This window comes from Bos grunniens, chromosome X (genome assembly GCF_055505025.1).
Source record: "Bos grunniens cultivar Pamir isolate PY7600 chromosome X, Bosgru_T2T1.0, whole genome shotgun sequence".
NCBI classification, from domain to species: domain Eukaryota; kingdom Metazoa; phylum Chordata; class Mammalia; order Artiodactyla; family Bovidae; genus Bos; species Bos grunniens.
The window spans coordinates 64599892-64620621 of NC_141194.1; the positions used below are offsets into that span (position 1 = coordinate 64599892).

The 20730-nt window shown below is 46.0% G+C and overlaps 1 protein-coding gene across 12 annotated transcripts in view; it reads left to right on the top strand.

The window, feature by feature from the left end:
- Positions 1-20730, top strand: part of NHSL2 (NHS like 2) — a 302976-nt gene that overhangs the window by 198248 nt on the left and 83998 nt on the right. The window contains exon 1 of one of the 12 annotated variants that reach the window (XM_086388892.1): positions 19098-19185. The exons of the other annotated variants lie outside the window; for them this stretch is intronic. Within the exon in view, the coding sequence (XP_086245018.1) occupies positions 19119-19185 (67 nt within the window). The 5' untranslated portion in view covers positions 19098-19118. Of the gene's footprint in view, positions 1-19097; positions 19186-20730 lie in introns of those variants that run through there. 12 annotated transcript variants of the gene reach the window in all.

Genomic DNA, 20730 nt, shown 5'->3' on the forward strand with positions numbered 1-20730 from the left:
TATTCAGACTTGGGTACTTGGCAGACATTTTCTCAAAAATGAACGGAGTGAGCCTGTCACTTCAAGGAAAACAGCTGATAGTGTCTGTTACTAAAGATAAAATGTGAACTTTCAAGTGATAATCAGAATTTTGGAAAACTTGTTTCTGCCACAGCTGGCCTGATAGCTTCTCAATACTTGAAGGCCTTCTCTGCTTGCCCCTTAATTCCTTATGACCCGTTGGGATTATCAAGTCCCTCTTCCGGAAAATCCTCGTGTCAAGGGTGCCAGCTACCTGCCTGATTACCAAGGGCCCTATGCATACTAGGCCTTTGTCCGCCCAGTTGCAGGAGGGCACTGGTCTGCATGGTAGGTGCCTCCCTGAAAGTTTGTCTAGTGCATCAGGAAGGCTGCCACTGGAGAGCCAGGGAGAGACACAGAAAGTCAGGACTCCAAACGTAAACATCAGTACTGCCTTCTCTTCCCATTTTTCCCACTCAAACTGGACTGGCTCATCTAATTTTTGCCTTCATATATCCTGAGGGGTAGTGACTGCTCCATACTGAGCTCCAGCCTTGACGTCCTCTGAGTTCCAGACTGCACATCTTCACTGCCTCCCAGACAGCTGTGCCCAGAGGCACCATGCACACCCAGTGGCCAAGCTGAGCTCTCTCCCAACTCCCTACACCTGCCCCTTTTCCAGAGCCACCTAACTTGGAGAATGGGACCACCCATTCTACCCTCATGTCACTACTGCTGTCTGTTCTTCTCTCTACCACAATGCCAGGAGAGAACCAGGGGAAAGAATCAGATCCTGCCAACCTAGGGTGCTGTGTTTTAGGGAAGTTAGGCAAATCTGCCAGCCAAAGGTATTTCCCCCAAGACAAAGGCTTTGGACCCTGGGAACCTGGAAGTGAGCTCAGGGATCTTCATCAACGTACACAAAACCAGCTCACACCTCTCTGCCCCCTGCCTCTGGGAGATATCCCCACGGGCTTGGGCCTCTCTGTTGAGGCAGCCCTTGAGCTGATTCAGGTGCCTGGCTGCCTGTTGCCATGGCAACGTTCCAGCGTGCTTTGCATAGTGACAGGGATGCTAGGTTTTGCTAACAAAGTATTCTGTAAAGGACTTCATGTCTTTGGCAGGAACAATTCCGCCTTCTTTTTCACATGTACAACTTTGGGGACTGAAAGGGATTTGGCAAGTCATTTCCCCTGCCTTGGCCTGCGTCCCTGGGCTTTCCTTGAAGGCACAAATTGGCAGCTTTTTATTTTTCTCTTTCCAAATATACCATCACCACCATCCTCCTGTCCACTCCCCCTCTAAAGGAAAGAATGGTTTTTCCCTTACTTTGAGCTCTGGTGAACTCAGCATGTTTAAGAAAATGGGACAAATGGACTGTTTTAATCATTTATATACCTTTGGCTGAGTGCTGGGTCAAATAGTCTTCAATCCCCTTTTCATTGTGGTTTTTAGGATTGAAACAGGAAGACCCTGTGTTGTCTTGGTGAACAAGTCCCTGGAGCAGGAAGCAGAATTAGGATTCTGAGTAGGGTGGAAATGTGTAGCCAGGCAGACCTGGTTGAATCCTGCTTTTATGATTTACAAGCTTTGTGATCTTAGACAAGTTAACTTCTCTTGGCCTCATTTTCCTCATAAATGCAGTGGGAATGATAACACTGGCCTTTCAAGAGCATTACTGTAAGGCTGTCACAAGGTTTAAATATATCTTATGCTTGCCTGCTTCTTGCTGGTTTCATTGCCCTGACCCTAGTCCCTCATCTCTTGCCTAGACGAGAATGGTAGCCTCTTCACTGCCCCATTTCTACTCGAACCCCCATAGTGAGAGTCGCTCAGTCGTGTCTGACTCTTTGCAACCCCGTGGACTATACAGTCCATAGAATTCTCCAGGCCAGAATACTGGAGTAGGTAGCCTTTCCCTTCTCCAAGGGATCTTCCCAACCCAGGGATCAAACCCAGGTCTCCCGTATTGCAGGTGGACTTTTTACCAACTGAGCTACAAGAGAAGCCCAAGAATACTGGAGTGAGTAGCCTATCCCTTCTCCAGTGAATCTTCCTGACCCAGGAATCAAACCGGGGTCTCCTGCATTGCCTCCTTGACAGGCAGATTCTTGACCAACTGAGGTATGAGGGAAGCCCTTATAAAGGCCCCTATGGTGGCCTTTATGGGGAGGGAAGTGGGAGGGGGGTTCAGGATTGGGAACACGTGTACACCCGTGGTGGATTCATGTTGATGTATGGCAAAACCAATACAATATTGTAAAGTAATTAGCCTCTAATTAAAATAAATAAATTAAAAAAACCTTTTTTTTAATCAAATCTTGTCACTCTCTAGTTTAAAACTCTAACAGTTTCCCATTGTATTTAAAATCCCCCCTCCCCCACCTCCTCCACCCTAGACACGCTGGCCTCCTTTCCATTTCTCAAAAACACTAAGATCCTTTTCACCTCATGGACTTGGCATTTTTTGTTCCCTCTGTTGGCTCCTGGCCATCCTCAGTTCTTAGCTCAGAGAGACCTTCCCTGACAGCCTATTCAAACTAGCTCCCCACACCCTCATCCATGGTTTGCCATCGTATTGCCATGTCATAGCATTTTTCACAAGCTAGCCCTACCTTCAGAGAAGGCAATGGCAAGTACTCTTGCCTGGAAAATCCCATGAATGGAGGAGCCTGTAGGCTGCAGTCCATGGGGTCGTGAAGAGTCGGACACGACTGAGCGACTCCCCTTCAACTTTTCACTTTCATGCATTGGAGAAGGAAATGGCAACCCACTCCAGTGTTCTTGCCTGGAGAATCCCAGGGACAGTGGAGCCTGGTGAGCTGCCGTCTATGGGGTCGCAGAGAGTCGGACACGATTGAAGCGACTTAGCAGCAGCAGCAGCAGCCCTACCTTGGTCATTTGTGTCTTTGATTATTGTTTGTCTCCTCTGACTGGACTGTAAACTCCTTGTGTGTGTCCTGTCTATCTCTCTATCTCCCAGTGCCTAGCACAGGGCCTGGACATAATAAGCTCAATGAAATCTATTGAATGAATGAATGACAAGGGCATGCAGAGCACTGAGAACAAAGCCTGAAACAACACATGCTTATTCCTCTCCTTTGGTCCTTCTTCCATCACCTGGCTGTAAGGCTGGGTGGTTCACTAGACCTGGGACTTCCAAAGTGGGCGCATAATCCATCAAGGCAGGAACAGAATATTAGCATTCCTATTAACATTCATTTTAATCATACCTGAATTTCCATATTTGTTAATGTTTTATCATTTATAAGATTGATTAGCACAGTATTACATGAATACCATTTATACATCAGTATACAGATGATGGAGTATGGGCTCAAGAGGACTGGCAGACACAGCTGGTGGGAGGCACACTGTCAAGCTGTTGGCAGCCTGTGGACCACAGATAGGTTGGGTTGAACCAGCGGAGGGGTTTCCCAGATTGGACATTGAATGCTTGGGAGCCAGGGTCAGACATGGGCAGCATGCACACTCCAGCTGTCCACTACCCTCTGTTGCTTCCCCCAGTCTACTTCACACATTTCTCTGCACATTTCCAGCCCTGGCTGGGGTTTCCCTTGCAAGTCTCTAGAGACTCTTCTACTCTGGAACTTGGTACTGGTCTATTCCCAGGGGCAAGTATATTGGAAAAACTGAGGTCTGGGAGCCCCCTGAGGGCAGCAGCTAGGACCTTTCGATCTTGCATCCTCTGTGACCAGAACACTGCCTAGAATAGCATGAGTGCTCAGATCATTCAAGAATGCATTTGTTGACAAATTTCAGTGCCTAGGACAAGCCCTTTCCAAATGTCAGAGCTGAGAGGACCTTCAGGAAGCAATTAGGTCCATATATTTCACGGACCAAGTGGAAACTAAATGGGGCTCAGAGAGGCCCAGGACCCACCCAAGATTATGAAGCATCCAGCCAGCACTCTGTCCCCCATGCCAGTCTCTTAGCTCAGCCTCTGGGATGTATGTACGTTTATGATCCAGGCTGCTTCCACCCCCTTAGCCTGCGACTCATCAGCACCAGCTCTCAGGAGGTGCTCTGGTTTTCTTCCTGGGACAGGAGCCAAAGAAGAAAACATGCTCCAAATTACACATCCACAGCCTTCTGCTTTCCCTAAACCCTCTTTCTATATAGCCACACCCTCCCTTACTTGGATGTTAATGGCATCACCAACCTTGTCACATGGGCCCAAAATACAAAGCTCCCATTGAGTGAGGGCCTGTTTTAAAAAATATGTCAGCTGCATTTTCAAAAATAAATGTTATGGGTGATTAGCATACACACCAAAAATGCATACATCAGAAGTACACATCAAAAAGTACTCACATTGATAACAAAGTGAACGCACCCGTGTACCCACTACACTGGTCAAGAAGTTGAGCCTGACCAGGACTAAAGTAGCCCTTCTCAAAGCAGTTTTTGGCCATTATGGCAGGTCTGGCCACAGCCCTGGGAGGAAGGTGTAAGTAACTCAATATACTTTAGAGATACTGAGTTATTTCTTTTTAATTAATTTATTTTTTTAATGAAGGATAATTACAGAGTTTTGTTGTTTTTTGTCAAACCTCAACATGAATCAGCCATAGGTATACATATATCCCCTCTCTTTTGAACCTCCCTCCCATCTCCCACCCCTCTACGTTGATACAGAGCCCCTTTTTGAGTTTCCTGAGCCATTCAGCAAATTCTTGTTGGCTATCTGTTTTACATATGGTAATGTAAGTTTCCATGTTACTCTCTCCATACATCTCACCCTCTCCACCCCTCTCCCCATGTCCCTAAGTCTATTCTCTATGTATGTTTCTGCATTGGTGCCCTGCAAATAAATTCATTGGTATCATCTTTCTAGATTCCATATATATGCATTAGTGCATACAATATTTATTTTCCTCTTTCTGAGTCACTTCACTCTGTATAATAGGTTCTAGGTTCATCCACCTCATTAGAACTGACTCAAATGCATTCCTTTTTATGGCTGAATAATATTCCATTGTGTGTATATACCACAACTTCTTTATCCATTTATCTGTCAATGGACATCTAGGTTGCTTCCATGTTCTGCTGCTGCTGCTGCTAAGTCGCTTCAGTTGTGTCTGACTGTGCGGCCCCATAGACGGAGCCCACCAGGCTCCACCATCCCTGGGATTCTCCAGGCAAGAACACTGGAGTGGGTTGCCATTTCCTTCTCCAATGTGTGAAAGTGAAAAGTGAAAGTGAAGGCGCTCAGTCGTGTCCGACTCTGTGCGACCCCATGGACTGCAGCCCACCAGGCTCCTCCGTCCATGAGATTTTGTAGGCAAGAGTACTGGAGTGGGTTGCCATTGCCTTCTCCCGCTTCCATGTTCTAGCTATTGTAAATAGTGCTGCAGTGAACAATGGGATACATGTGTCTTTTTCCATTTTGGTTTCCTCAGAGTATATGCCTAGGAGTGGAGATGCTGGGTCATATGGTGGTTTTATTCAGTTTTCTAAGGAATCTCCATACCCTCTTCTATAGTGGCTGTATCAATACCAGTAGTGCAAGAGCATTCCCTTTTCTCCACACCCTTTCCAGTATTTACTGTTTGTAGACTTTTTGATGAGGGCCATTTTGACCAGTGTGAAATGATATCTCATTGTAGTTTTGATTTGTATTTCCCTTATAATGAGTGATGTTGAGCATCTTTTCATGTGTTTGTTAGCCATCTGTTTGTCCTCTTTGGAGAAATGTCTGTTTAGGTCTCTTTCCCACTTTTTGATTGGGTTGTTTGTTTTTCTGGTATTGAGTTGTATGAGCTGCTTGTATATTTTGGAAATTAATCCTTTGTCAGTTGTTTCATTTGCTATTCTTTTCTCCCATTCTGAGGGTTGTCTTCTCACCTTGCTTAGAGTTTCCTTTGCTGTGAAAAAGCTTTTAAGTTTAATCAGGTCCCACTTGTTTACTTTTCTTTTTATTTCCATTAGTCTAGGAGGAGAGTCATAGAGGATCTTGTTTTGATTAGATTTGATTCGAGTGTTCTGCCTATGTTTTCCTCTAAGAGTTTTATATTTTCCAGTCTTACATTTAGGTCTTCAATCCATTTTGAGTTTATCTTTGTGTATGGTGTTAGGAAGTGTTCTAATTTCATTCTTTTGCATGTAACTGTCCAGTTTTCCCAGCACCATTTACAGAAGAGACTCTCTTTGCCCCATGGTATATTCTTGCCTCCTTTGTCAAAAATAAGGTACCCAAAAGGCTTCTATACATCTATGTCTTTTTTGTTGTCTCACATACAGGGGTATCGTTACCATCTTTCTAAATTCCGTATATATGCGTTAGTATACTGTATTGGTGTTTTTCTTTCTGGCTTACTTCACTGTGTATAATAGGCTCCAGTTCCATCCACCTCATTAGAACTGATTCAAATATATTCTTTTTAATGGCTGAGTAATACTCCATTGTGTATATGTACCACAGCTTTCTTATCCATTCATCTGCTGATGGATATCTAGGTTGCTTCCATGTCCTGGCTATTATAAACAGTGCTGCAATGAACATTGGGGTACGAGAGGGAGAGGGTGGGGTGATTTGGGAGAATGGCATTGAAACATGTATAATATCATATAAGAAACGAATCCCCAGTCCAGGTTCGATGCAGGATACAGGATGCTTGGGGCTGGTGCACTGGGATGACCCAGAGGGATGGTATGGGGAGGGAGGTGGGAGGGGGGTTCAGGATGGGGAACACGTGTACACCCGTGGCGGATTCATGTTGATGTATGGCAAAACCAATACAATATTGTAAAGTAATTAGCCTGCAATTAAAATAAAAAAATTAAAAAAAATAAGGTACCCATAGGTGCATGGGTTTATTTCTGGGCTTTCTATCTTGTTCCATTGGTCTATATTTCTGTGTTTGTGCCAGTGCCATACTGTCTTGATGACTGTAGCTTTATAGTATAATCTGAAGTCAGGAAGCTTGATTCCTCCAGCTTCATTCTTCTTTCTCAAGACTGCTTTGGCTATGTGGGGTCTTTTGTGTTTCCATATGAATTGTGAAATTTTTTGTTCTAGTTCTGTGAAAAATGCCATTGGTAATTTGATAGGGATCACATTGAATCTTACATTGTGTTTGGTAGTATAGTCATTTTCACAATATGGATTCTTCCTACCCAGGAACATGTAATATCTCTCCATCTGTTTATGTCATCTTTGATTTATTTCATTAGTGTCTTATAATTTTCTGTGTACAGTTCTTTTGTCTCCTTAGGTAGGTTTATTCCTAGATATTTAATTCTTTTTGTTGCACTGGTGAATGGGATTGATTCCCTAATTTCTCTTTGTGATTTTTCATTGTTCATCCTTTGTATTTCTTCATTGTCTGTTGTAACCTCTCCTTTTTCATTTCTAATTTAGTTGATTTGATTCTTCTCTCTTTTATTCTTGATGAGGCTGGCTAAAGGTTTGTCAATTTTGTTTACCTTCTCAAAGAACCAGCTTTTGTTTTATCAATCTTTACTATTGTTTCTTTCATTTCTTTTTCATTTATTTCTGCTCGGATCTTTATGATTTCTTTCCTTCTGCTAATTTTAGGGTTTTTTGTTCTTTTTTCCAGTTGATTTAGGTGTAAAGTTAGGTTGTCTATTCAATGTTTTTCTTGTTTCTTGAGGTAGGATTGTATTGCTATAAACTTCCCTCTTAGAACTGCTTTTGCTGCATCCCATAGATTTTGAGTTGCTGTGTTTTCATTGTCATTTGTTTCTAGAAATTTTTTTATTTCCCTTTTGATTTCTTCAGTAACCTGTTGGTTATTTAGAACATGTTGTTTAATCTCCATGTATTTGTGTTTCTTACAGTTTTTTTCTTGTAATTGATATCTAATCTCATAGCATTGTGGTCGGAGAAGATGCTTGATATGATTTCAATTTTCTTAAATTTACTGAGGTTTGATTTGTGACCCAAAATGTGGTCTATCCTGGAGCATGATCCATGTGCACTTGAGAAGAAGGTGTATTCTTCTGCATTTGGATGGACTGTCCTAAAGATATCAATGAGATCCATCTCACCTAATGTAGCATTTAAGACTTGTGTTTCCTTATTAATTTTCTGTTTTGATGATCTGTCCTATTGCAATTTTCCCAATTGTTTGGGGTTGATTTTGTAGATTTTTTTTCTTCTGCTGTATTTCTTGGCTATATAAGTCCCTTTAACATTTGTTGTAAAGCTGGTTTGGTGGTACTGAATTCTTGTAACTTTTGCTTGTCTGAAAAGCTTTTTATTTCTCCATCAGTTTTGAATGAGATCCTTACCTGGTGCAGTAATCATTGTTGTAGATTCTTCCCTTTCAATGCTTTAAATATATTCTGCCATTCCTTTCTGGCCTGCAGAGTTTCTGCTGAAAGATCAGCTGTTAAACATATGGGGTTTCCCTTGTATGTTACTTGTTGCTTCTCCTTTGCTGCTTTTAATATTCTTTGTGTTTAGTCTTTGTTAGTTTGATTAGTATGTGTCTTGGCATGTTTCTCCTTGGGTTTATTCTGTATGGGACTCTTTGTGCCTCTTGGACTTGATTATTTCCTTTTCCATGTTGGGGAAATTTTCAACTATAATCTCTTGAAAAAATTTCTCATACCCTTTCTCTTTCTATTCTTCTTCTGGAACCCCTATAGTTTGAACATTGGTACGTTTGACATGGTCCCAGAAGTCTCTGAGACTGTCCTCAGCTCTTTTCATGCCTTTTACTTTATTCTGCTCTTCAGAAGTTATTTCCACCATTTCATCTTCCAGTTCACTGATGCGTTCTTCTGCTTCAGATATTCTGCTATTGATTCCTTCTAGAATACTTTTAATTTCTGTAATTGTGTTGTTTGTCTCTGTATGTTTATTCTTTAATTCTTCTATGTCTTTGTTAGTTGATTCTTGCATTTTCTCCATTTTCTTTTCAAGGTTTTTGATCATTACTATCACTATTCTGAATTCTTTTTCAGGTGGTTTGCCTATTTCCTCTTCATTTATTTGGACTTGGGTGTTTCTAGTTTGTTCCTTCATTTTTGCAGTATTTCTCTGCCTTTTCATTATTTTTTTTTTTTTACTTATTGTGTTTGAGGTCTCCTTTACCAGGCTTCAAGAAAAGTTGAATTCTTTCCTTGAAGAAGATTGAATTCTTTCTTCCTCTTGGTTTCCGCCCTCCTAAGATTGTCCAGTGGTTTTTGTATGAGCTTCATATAGGGTGAGATTTGTGCTGAGTTTTTGTTTGTTTTTCCTCTTATGGACAAGGCTGAGTGAGGTGGTACTTTGTCCGCTGATGATTGGGTTTGTATTTTTGTTTTGTTTATTGTTTAGATGATGCATCCGTCACAGGGTGCTACTGGTGGTTGGGTGATGCCAGGTCTTGTATTCAAGTGGTTTCCTTTGGGTGAGTTCCCACTATGTGATACTCCCTAGGGCTAATTCTCTGGTAGTCTAGGGTCTTGGAGTCAGTGCTCCTACTCCAAAGGCTCACGGCTTGATCTCTGTTCAGGAATGAAGATTCCACAGGTGTTTTGTTATGGCATTAAGTGAGATTAAAACTAATATCCCAAAATGAGAAACCAAAGATGAACCCCAGACAAATGGCAGTTACAAATTCAGGCAAATAATAATTAAAATAATACAATATACACATATACATATACATATGCACACACAAGCAAAGTCAAAACAGTCCAACAAAAATAAAGTACAGTAGATTGACCCGGTGAACAAAGAAAACCAAAAATTATATCTACCAGTTAAGAGCAAAACTAACTTAAGCACAAACTGGAAAACAAAACTAAAGCAAGGTGCCAAGTGGGGGATAAAGCAATGGAAATAAGACTAACAAATACGTTGAGAATAAAGGAGAGAAAGAAAAGACAGAGAGAATAGATATGCAAAGTTAAATAGAGATCAGGAAGCAACAGTTAGAACTGGACATGGAACAACAGACTGGTTCCAAATAGGAAAAGGAGTACATCAAGGCTGTATACTGTCACCCTGATTATTTAACTTATATGCAGAGTACATCATGAGAAACACTGTGCTGGAAGAAGCACAAGCTGGAATCAAGATTGCCAGGAGAAATATCAATAACCTCAGAGATGCAGATGACACCACCCTTATGGCAGAAAGTGAAGAGGAACTAAAGAGCCTCTTGATGAAAGTGAAAGAGGAGAATGAAAAAGTTGGCTTAAAGCTCCACATTCAGAAAACTAAGATCATGGCATCCGGTCCCATCACCTCATGGCAAATAGATGGGGAAACAGTGGAAACAGTGGCTGACTTTATTTTTGGGGGCTCCCAAATCACTGCAGATGGTGATTGCAGCCATGAAATTTAAAAAAGGCTTACTCCTTGGAAGGAAAGTTATGACCAACCTAGATAGCATATTCAAAAGCAGAGACATTGCTTTGCCAACAAAGGTCCGTCTAGTCAAGGCTATGGTTTTTCCAGTAGTCATGTATGGATGTGAGAGTTGGACTATAAAGAAAGCTGAGCACAGAAGAATTGATGCTTTTGAACTGTGGTATTGGAGAAGACTCTTGAGAGTCCCTTGGACTGCAAGGAGATCCAACCAGTCCATCCTAAAGGAGATCAGTCCTGGGTGTTTATTGGTAGGACTGATGTTGAAGCTGAAACTCCAGTACTTTGGCCACCTGATGTGAAGAGCTGACTCATTTGAAAATACCCTGATGCTGGGAAAGATTGAGGGCAGGAGGAGAAGGGATGACAAAGGATGAGATGGTTGGATGGCATCACCAACTCAATGGACATGGGTTTGGGTGGACTCCTGGAGTTGGTGATGGATAGGGAGGCCTGGTGTGCTGCAGTTCATGGGGTTGCAGAGTCGGACTCAACTGAGTGACTGAACTGAACTGAAGATTTATGTACGTTAAAGATTAACTGCAAGGGTAAAAGAGCAGTAGGAAAGTCAAACAAAGGAATAAATGTAGAAAAAAATAATAATAGGTTTAAGAAAATTAAAATTTTTTAAAGAGAAAAGAAAAGAAGAAGGAAAACTCCACAGAACTGCAAAAGCCCAATGTAGAGGCAGAGGTTTATGACAACAATGAAAAATGTGACTGAGGGGGAAAAAAAGCTCAAAAGCTTAATTGGATTTCTTAGTGCCAATAAAATAGACAACTACAACAGAGGGGGGGAAAGGAAGAAAAGAAAATCCTAAAGAATCTACAGAACAAGTCAAAAAATAAGAATAATAAATGTTTTTCTTGAGTCACTGCTGTCAGAGTCCTTTCCCTCACTAGGGGTCACAGCCCACCTCACCTCCCTAGGATGCCCCCCAACACTGTGCTGATCTCTGGACCTGCTGTGGGGGCAGCTCAGATTCTAATCTGGTCCTACTCCTGTGTGTTCTTGTCTCCAGTGTCCACAGCTATCAGAGCGAGTGCATTTTCTTTTGTAGGAGCTCTCAATGGCCTTTTATATATTCCATCGACACAGAGTCTGCTTAGTTGGTCATGTGGATTTAATCTGCAGCTTGTACAGCTGGTGGGAAGGTTTCGGGTCTTCTTCCTTAGCCACACTGCCCCTGGGTTTCAATTGTGGTTTTATTCCCAGCTCTACATGTGGGTGGTCCACTGGGGTGTAACTCCTGAGGCTGCCCTGGAGGTCTTGGGTTTGCCCCTGTGAGGGCCAGGTGTGGAAGTGGTGGAGCTGCTTGGGTCGCAGGGGTTCTGGCTGCACCAGGTACTCAGGGGGTTTGCAGCTAAGACAGCAGGAAATATAGTGCTCTAGAAGGGTATGGCAACCAGTATTGACCAATATGCTCCAGTATTCTTGCCTGGAGAACCCCCTCTCTGACAGAAAAGCCTGGCAGGCCACAGTCTACAGGGTTGCAAAGAGTCAGACACAACCAAAGCGACCCTGCATGCAAGACACGAGACTTTTTTTTTGCCTGTGGCAGCTCTGCCCCAGTGAGAGTTGCGTGAAGGTGGCATAGCTGCTTGTCTTGCAGGGACCTTGGCAGCACCAAGTGTGCAGGGACACAGACTGCCTCCACCACAGGAGTTATGGCCCTATCAGAGTCTTTTTTCGAGCCTCTTGTAGCTGGCCATCAGAAGGCCTCTTTGGCCAGTCTTTCTCTGTGGCTTAGAACTTAGAGGGCTCCCTTGCCTGAGATCCTTCTCTGTTGTTCGGTGCGTCAGGCATATAGAGGGCCCCCCTGGCTGGGGTCCTACTCTGTAGTTCAGTGTGTCAAGAGTTATTTTTCTTTAAGCCAACTCATTTAATTGAGCCTTGGGTACTCAGGAAATTACACATTTTCTCCATTAGATTTTTTTCCTCTGAATATTATTAGAACTTAATATGCATTAGAATAAATACATGACTATTAAACCTTAAAAGGGATCCTTCACATATATTGAAAGTTCCCTCTCTCGTACCATTCCCTCACATGCCACTAGCAAAATGTGTACCACACTTTAGGGAACACTGTATTGTAACATTATAAATGCAAGGAGGAAGCTGTTTACATTTGGGAAGATCAGGAGAGGCTTGAAGCAAGATGAGGAGGCATGTGCAGTGAACCTAACATTTATGAAGAGGATATTTTTTAACCACTTTATTGAGGTATGGTTGACAAGCAAAAAGCTGTACATAGTTAACGTATACAACTTGAATTTGGAAAGAAAAGTTTAATAAATAAATTAAGATGACCACATGGAGGGGAGCTTGCTTGTGGCTGCAAGGCTGAGGGTAAACTTCATGGAGGAGAAGGCTGGGTCTTGACAGAAGAGTATGACTTTTCACAAGCAGAGATGGAAGTGGAAGGAAAGGCATTCCTGGCAGAAGAAATAGAAAACAGACAGCTCTTGTTTGGGGCTGGAAGAGCAGTTGGTGCTTCAGGCTTGAGGGACTGTGACTGATGTGCAGTGGGAAAGTGTCCCCAGGGCAGGGCGCTGAGTGAACTGCCAGGAGCCAGCATTTGGTTGGCTATGGGCCCACCAGAGTCTGAGCCGGATATTAGAATCCACTTCTCCTTGTGGAACTTGCACCTGAAGGTTCGCCCACAGCAGGAGCGTGCATGTAGGTCATGGCAGACAGGCCAGAGGAAGGAAGAACTAGGTTTGGAGTTGGTCTAACTTGGGTTTTAGTCCTGACCATGCCACTTAGCAGCTCCACTTCTCTCCACAGTCTCATTCTCGTCTGCAGAACTGGGCCTGATAATGCACAGGGCAAAGGGGGCTTGTGAAGAGTGTGAGAGCATGACCGAAGCCACCTCTAGTCCCAACTCCTGGACCCCTGAGCCCTGTCCACCCCTCTTCCACCTCCAAGTACAGCTGGATGTGGCTGGTGAGGAGACAGCAATGAGCTTTAAACACTTTCACTTTGGGGAAATGGACCCCAGACTTGCTTATTTCAGGCCTTGGACTTCTCTGTCACCTCTACTGGTGTCTCTAAGGCTCCAGCTCAGGTGAGGACCTGCATCTTCCACCATAGACACAGCTGCTCCTGGCCTGGCTCAGCTTATGTGCATGCTGGGAAGGCCTTTCCCCTCGAAAACTCCACATGAAGACACCATAGTGAGTCTAACCCCTTCCTAAAGCCGTTGCACCCCACCTCCAGCACAGTGCTCAGCACAACGGGTAGCTGATCTTCCTGGCACCTTTCCATGGGCAGTGATCTCGCATCAGTGGACCCACCAGAAGAGCAGCCACAAGCACCACACAGCCAGGAGGCTCACCCTGCTAAGTAAGAAAGGATGAGAACGTATCCAAAAGACTCTTGGGTTAGTGGGAATACTAGGACCAAGCATGTGGAGCTTTTGGAGAGATTGTCAAGGAGCAAAGGAAACATGGAGGAAGAGGAGGAAAGAAGCTCTGCAGGGCAAAGTAGCAAGGTAGCTTGCTGATTCATGGGCTAACACTGAGACAGCCTCTGTGCCAGGCACTGCACCTGGCAGACTCAACACAAATTCCACCCAGTCCCTCAAGGTACTCACAAGCTGCTGGGACAGAGAAGGTTCATGAGAACATGGAAGATTTGTAACAATTCCAGGACATCTGTGTTTAGGGACAAGTGAGTGACTCGTACACTCAGGGCTGAAAGTACTCAGAGGAGGAAGTGAGACTGCAGACTGAGGATGGATGAGGAGTGGGCTTTCACTGCACAATGAAGATTGAGCTGAAGCTTGAGGGGCAGTAGGGTTTGGGAACAGTAAGGAGAGACAGTGAGAAGGGGACGAGAAGCACTTTTTAACTACCATGTGCCTGATGCCTGTTAAACTAACAGAAATCTGTCAACAGCCTGCAAGTTAGATGTTTTCATCCTCCATTATACAGATATGGAAAATTGAGGCTGGGGAGGTTGAATAACTTTGCAAGCTCAGATTTTCAAGACACCATGGACTTGGGGAGTGGGGGATGAGAATAGGGCAAGTTAAAATGTCACAAAGATATTCTTTTTATCAAGATTCAGCCATTTTTAATAAATAATAATCCTTGGATTGCTGTAAACTTTTGGTTAATTCCATAGTTCTGAAAACATTGATTCTGAATTAGGGAAATGTAGATTCAAATCCTCAATCTGCCATTTCTACCTGTGTGACCTTGCAAAGTTACTTCCATGGCTGCACCATGGAGTGATAAGTCACAAGGACAAGATAAATAATATAATGAGTACCCCATAGATTGAATGGGCAGAGGGGTTTGTTTCAGGGAGCAAAGAGAGAGAAGGTAAAGGGATTACCTGGGATAGGTTCTGAGTGTTGCTAGAGAGCGTGTCCTTGACACTTTAGACAACCAGATCATTGGAAAGTTCCAAGCAACGGACTGATATGATTTGCTTTATGTTTGTAAAAGCTTATTGTGGATGCTGAACAGATTATAAAATGCAGAGATAGAAGAAGGAAACCCAGTGAGGAAGATGTTCACTTTAGTGTTCTTGGGGAGAAGGTAATGGTGGCTGGGGTTAGGGTGAGAGAAGTAGAGGTGACAGTGAGAAATGCTTAGATATGAGACAGTTTTAAGCAACTGCTTGGCTTCCCAGGTGGTGCAGTGGTAAAGACTCTGCTGGCCAAAGGAGGACACAGGAGACGTGGGTTCAATCCCTAGGTCGGAAAGATCCCCGGAATAGGAAATGGCAACCCATTCCAGTATTCTTGCCTAGAAAATTCCATGGGCAGAGGAGCCTGGTAGGCCACAGTCCATGAGGTCTGAAAGAGTTGGACACAACTGAGCACGCATGCACACTTGCACACAAGGAACAACTCACAAGATTCAGTGAATGAATCAGGGAGGGAGAGGAACGCAGTAAAGATGTCCATCCCCCTTGGATGATAAAGAGAGATATGGTGGAGAAGGTGCTGAATTTGGAGATAACCAGACAGGGATTCAAATACTGGCTGCCCCATGTACTGGTTAGGTTCATTTAGTCAAGAAGGAGCATGTGACTCCCAGTGGCAAATAAAGCAGGAAGTCCCAATGAGAAAAGATGCTGAAGCATCCTGGCTGTGGCCATGGGGACACTGGTGACTGGGTAAGGGATGAAGAAGGGCTGAAACTGCAGAGGGGAGGATGTGAGGACATGGAACACGTGCTGTAGACTCTCCTTACAAGAAGCTCAGACAAGAAGAGGGAGAGGAATGAAAACATCAAGGGACCCTGGGAGAAAAGAGGGGTTCTCTGCCTGCTGATCTGTTCTCTTCTGTTGGCTTTTCTTCTCTGGCGGCAACTAGCAAAGGCATGTAGGCCCAGTGGAACAGGCCAGTGGAGACCTCAGCCAAGCTGCCTCCTCTCACTTAGCTTCCATTTAGGTATCTATAAAGTGGATCAAGGGATTTCTCGGGTGGCTCAGTGGGTAAAGAATTCGCCTGCAGTGCACGAGATGTGGGTTTGATTCCTGGGTCAGGAATATCCCCTGGAGGAGGGCATGGCAACCCACTCTAGTATTCTTCCCTGGAGAATCCCATGGACAGAGGAGCCTGGCGGGCTACAGTCCATAGGGTCGCAAAAAGTCGGACACGACTGAAGCGACTGAGCATACATGCACGAAGTGGACTCAACTGATATATACTCAGGGCTATTGTGAGATCGCAATGATGATTTAAAAACTGCTTAGAGGGGGGCTTTCGTAGACCAGGTTAGGCTAAACTTGTTGACTTGGGTAGTGTGTACACAGGTGTGTTTAGTTTATCATTCACTCATTCCTCAGCAGCTTCCTCCCTCCCCTTACTCCCCAAACACTTCCAAAGCATGCCTGTTCCTATACAGACTTCCTCACCTGACCCCTGAGAATATCATCCGGAGTCCCACGTGCACAGCCCAGTTGAGTTCGATTCTGCTTTGACTATCAGGGCATCCCATGCATTTTACGACTGTCTCAAGACATCATGGTTCTGTCTCTTCCAGTCTCTCTAAGCTTTTTTCAGTCCATATTTACAACTCTGAACCTACCAAGACTTGTATCTTGGACCCAGCATAAGTGAACAAGAGGGCAGGGACCAAACTGTCCCCAAACCTTACTTTCAAGTTTTGCTATGTTCATAAATCTTTAAGGTTTTTTGCATTAATCTGTTTTCCCAAGATGCTTCACTCTTTGTCTTTCACAGTTGCTCTGGGACCTCTATTTCCCAAGACCTCTTTTCTGACCTCCAGTAGGTCCTCTTGGAGGCCTCCTGACACTTTCTACAGTTAGCTGCAAAGCCCAAGCAAGGATCACACCATCCTGTGACTTCTCAGTATAATTATCTATTTCCCCAACAAGGCTTTGCTGCTGCTGCTGCTGCTGCTGCTGCTGCTGCTGCTGCTGCTAAGTCGCTTCAGTCGTGTCCGACTCCGTGCAACCCCATAGATGGCAGCCCACCAGGCTCCTCCATCCCTGGGATTCTTCAGGCAAGAACACTGGAGTGGGTTGCCATTTCCTTCTCTGCCAACAAGGCTTTAGGGAGCCTTAAAGTCAGTGTCTGCCTCCCTCTGTAGCCTTGTTCTGGCACAAAGGTGGAGCTTAAGGGATGTGTGTGGAATTATTAAAGAAAGCTGAAGAGATCCTTGATGTCTAGGGGCCTGGCAGAAGATGTTCCTAGCACAGGTACTTGTGTTTAGTTGCTCAGTCATGTCTGACTCTGCGACCCTATGGACTGCAGCCTGCCAGGGTCCTCTGTCCATGGGATTTTCCAGGCAAGAATACTGGAGTGGGTTGCCATTTCCTTCTCCAGGGAATCTTCCTGAGCCAGGGATCAAACCTGTGTCTCCTGCATTGCAGGCAGATTCTTTACCAGTTGAGCCACCAGGGAAGCCACACAGGTACTAACTATACCAAATATTTAACAGTCTAGTAGTGTTGGTTGCTCAGTTGTATCTGGCTTTTTGCGACTCCATGGACTGTAGCCCACCAGGCTCCTCTGTCCAAGGAATTCTCCAAGCAAGAATACTGGAGTGAGCTGCCATTTCCTTCTCCAGTTTAGCAGTCTACCCTTTCCCTTTCTGGGTCTGACCAATTCTTCTTCATCCTTCTTGACCCACTCAAAGAGTCACTTCCTCTGGGAAAGTAACTCCATCTCTTCCAGACCAAAGAAGTTTCTCTCTGGTGTTCCCCCAACATGTGATCCTTTCCCTGGAATAGCAGTGATCACACTGTACTGTTGTCTGTGGATATGTTGGTCACCCCTCCTAGATGGTGACTTATACCTCTGTGTCCCCAACACCTAACATGAGGCCTGCCTGGCCAGAGCAGATCCCTGGGGACTGTTGAAAGGATGACTAAATGACTGAATGGGAGAGTGGGTGAGTAGATGGATGGATGGATGGATAGATGGATCCCACTTTAGACCTCTTGTCCCAAAGTCAGAAAGTTTTGCTTTCTGGGTAGCACAGAGCCCTAACTCTGCCAGGCTGAGGCTCTAGTTGGACCTGCACCCACAGTGCTCTGTGACCGTGACAGACAGGCCCCCTGTGTCTGTGAGCATGGGTCTGATGACATCAGCCTTGGGCAGTACTACAACTCCGCTAAGTAAGTGAAGTCACTCAAGGCTCTCTGGCTCTGGCAGAGTTGATTCCAGGAGTCATGGCCCTTCCTCATTGCCAGGCTATTGAGGCTGGAATGAGCTGCCAATCCAGCACAACCTGCCCCATGTCATTTATCCCATGGGGCTGCAGCACTTTCAGTGAGCAGCTGCATGTGTGTGTGTGAGAGAGAGAGAGAGAGAGAGAGGATTTACAATGTGACTCATGGACAGAGCCTTCTCATTGGCTGCCAAGGGTCCCGGCTCCAGTCTGTGAATCTCTGGGCTGCCAGCACTACCCTCCCCTGGGAAGGCAAGGCAGGAGAAAGAGGGGAGAGTGGAGTGAGACTCCAGGTGTGTCTGACAAGGAGCCAGGTACGCCTAGTGGCCACACTGGGCATGCAAGAGACATCTGGCTGCGTTCGTTCCCAGTCTGCAGCCTGGCAGCCTCATGTTCTGCCCAGATTTCCCCAGGTCTCGGTCAGGACTGGAGCCCAGAGTCTATTGGCAGCTGTCACTTACAGAACTGGATCCGTCCCCCAGCGGAGCAGGGAGCTGTGTCACTTAGAACTCCCGAGTACCACATTCCTTCACTGGTCGCTGTCACACTCCCGGATTAGGCTCTGTTATTGGCCCCTCAGTCCTGCGAGCTTCTGCAGACGGAGCTGTGAGCTAGCGGCAGCAGAAATGACAGCACTGGGAACGGGCGGCCAGGGATGGTGAGGGCTGGCAAGGTGGGTCCCCAAGGGCACCCGTGCTGGCCCCGTCTGCAGAGGCAGATTTGGTGGGGGCTCACTAGGGTTCTCCTGGAACCTGGGCTGCTCGACCTGAGTGGAGCACCAAGCAAGGAGGAGGGGGAGGAAGGGGGAGAGAGAAGAAGGGAGGGAGAGAGAGAGGGAGAGGGAGGAAGAGAGAAGAGAGAGAGAGGTTGGGAGAAGCTCCTAGCAGGCTCTAGTCCAAGTGAGAGGGTCAGGTCTGGACAAATGTGTGCCAGGAGCACAAGTGGGATTTGGATGAGCCATGTGTGTGAGAAGCAAAGCTGAGGTGATGTAAGCACCTGGGGAGGAGCACAGGCAGAGGAGGAGGAGGAGGAGGTGGGGGGAGGAGGAGGAGGAAAAGGAGGAGGAGGAGGCGGCGGCGGCAGCCACAGGGCGGCTGCCAGTCCAGAACAGAATGATGGGCAACTCTCACCACAAGCAACCGAGGAGTAAGAGCCAAAGCGGGATGCATTCAGCAACAGGTACTCTCTTCCCTTCCCTCCTTTTTCCGGGGCCCCTCCAACCAGGGCCTCCCCAGCTACAGCCGCGCGGGGGCCCCTGACCCTTGGCGTGACTTTCAGGGGCTGGCTGGGGGCGGGGAGAGCTCGAGGGAGATGCCGGTGAACTCCCAGCTCCCCTGCTCCCGCGCCAGCCCGAATTGCATAAGTCAGAGCTCCCCAAGCTGGTAGGGGCCAGCCTCTTTGCCAGCAACCCCATGTAGCCTCTGGAGGGTAGCTGGAGCGTCAGGGAAGTGAGCAACGTGCCATGGACTGAAGTTTATTGCTAAGATTGTGCTTTCTGTCTGCATCCAGTAAGCAGAGACCTGGAACCATGCATGGCTTATCCTTTACGAGCCTCCTTTGTTATTCCAACCTTCATCTCCCCCAGCTGCCCCCACCCTGCACTGAACACCTACACCTCTCCTGCCTCTACCTCCTATGCTGCATGCACGGAATGATCCAGATGAATCTGTTTCTTGCTGTGTAATGCCCTGCCCCCACCTCCTGCCCCAGCCCTGGCAGAGAGCTCTCCTCTCTGCAAGGGTGAGAGGAGCATGTGCCAGCTTTGAGCTTGTTGCCCTCCTACCCTGGGTGTGCCCTGCTTCGCCCCTGGGCCCTCTCCAGACAAGGACTCACTCAAAGGTGCTGGTATAGCTCTCCCCAACAACCCCTTCCTGGATGCTAACAGCATGGAAATCAGGGAGACGGGATCTGCAGACAACTTTTCCTAGCCCACCATCCCAGACAGTGCAAGAGCAACATGGACGCAACTTCTCTTGTCCTGTTCACTCCCCACCAGCTCTTTTCCTTCCTGCTTTTCCCTTGGTCACTGGGAAGCACCCGATCAGGCAGCAGCAATTAAGCTGAGGGTATCTTCCCTGTCCTCCTTCCTCTGTCTGGATGGTGCCCCCCTCCCTTCTCAGCATCTTTCCTCTCAGAGAAGCCTGTGGTTTTCCTCTGTACCTGTTGGGGAGGCCCTCAGCTACCATGCAGGCCAGTGGGAAGAAAGAAAAAAATTTTGCTAAGTTTAATTCCAGTTTACCATCAGAAAGCAGCAAATAGGTGTCTTGCTGAAAGCCTGCTATGCTCAGGCCCAGAGGGTTGTCCAGCCTTTTCCTGGGGACTCAGCTGGCCATCAGGCTGAAGGAAGTTGTCCAGAGCCAAGCAGTCCTAGGGGCAGCCCTAGAATGGGAGTCTCATGGGGTGCAGTGGGAGGGAAGCTACAAAAAGTGACCTGGGATGTGCTGCCATGCAGGCTGATGGCCACGGGGGCCCACGTGTCAGAGCAGGTTCTGGTTTGGCCTCCTGGATGGGCTGAATTGGGGCCCCTATGGTGGACTGAGCCAGTAGCAAAGGTTCTGGGCATTGGAGTTTCTTTGGAATCTTCCGTGGACACACTCTTCTAAGGCCACCATTAGGTGAATGGCCCAACCGCCAGCCGCTAGCATCCTGCATCTCTGCCACAGAAGCTCGGGACCTGCTGGTGTTAAATAGAGATGCTCTGTACAGGCCACGATGGGAGCTTGA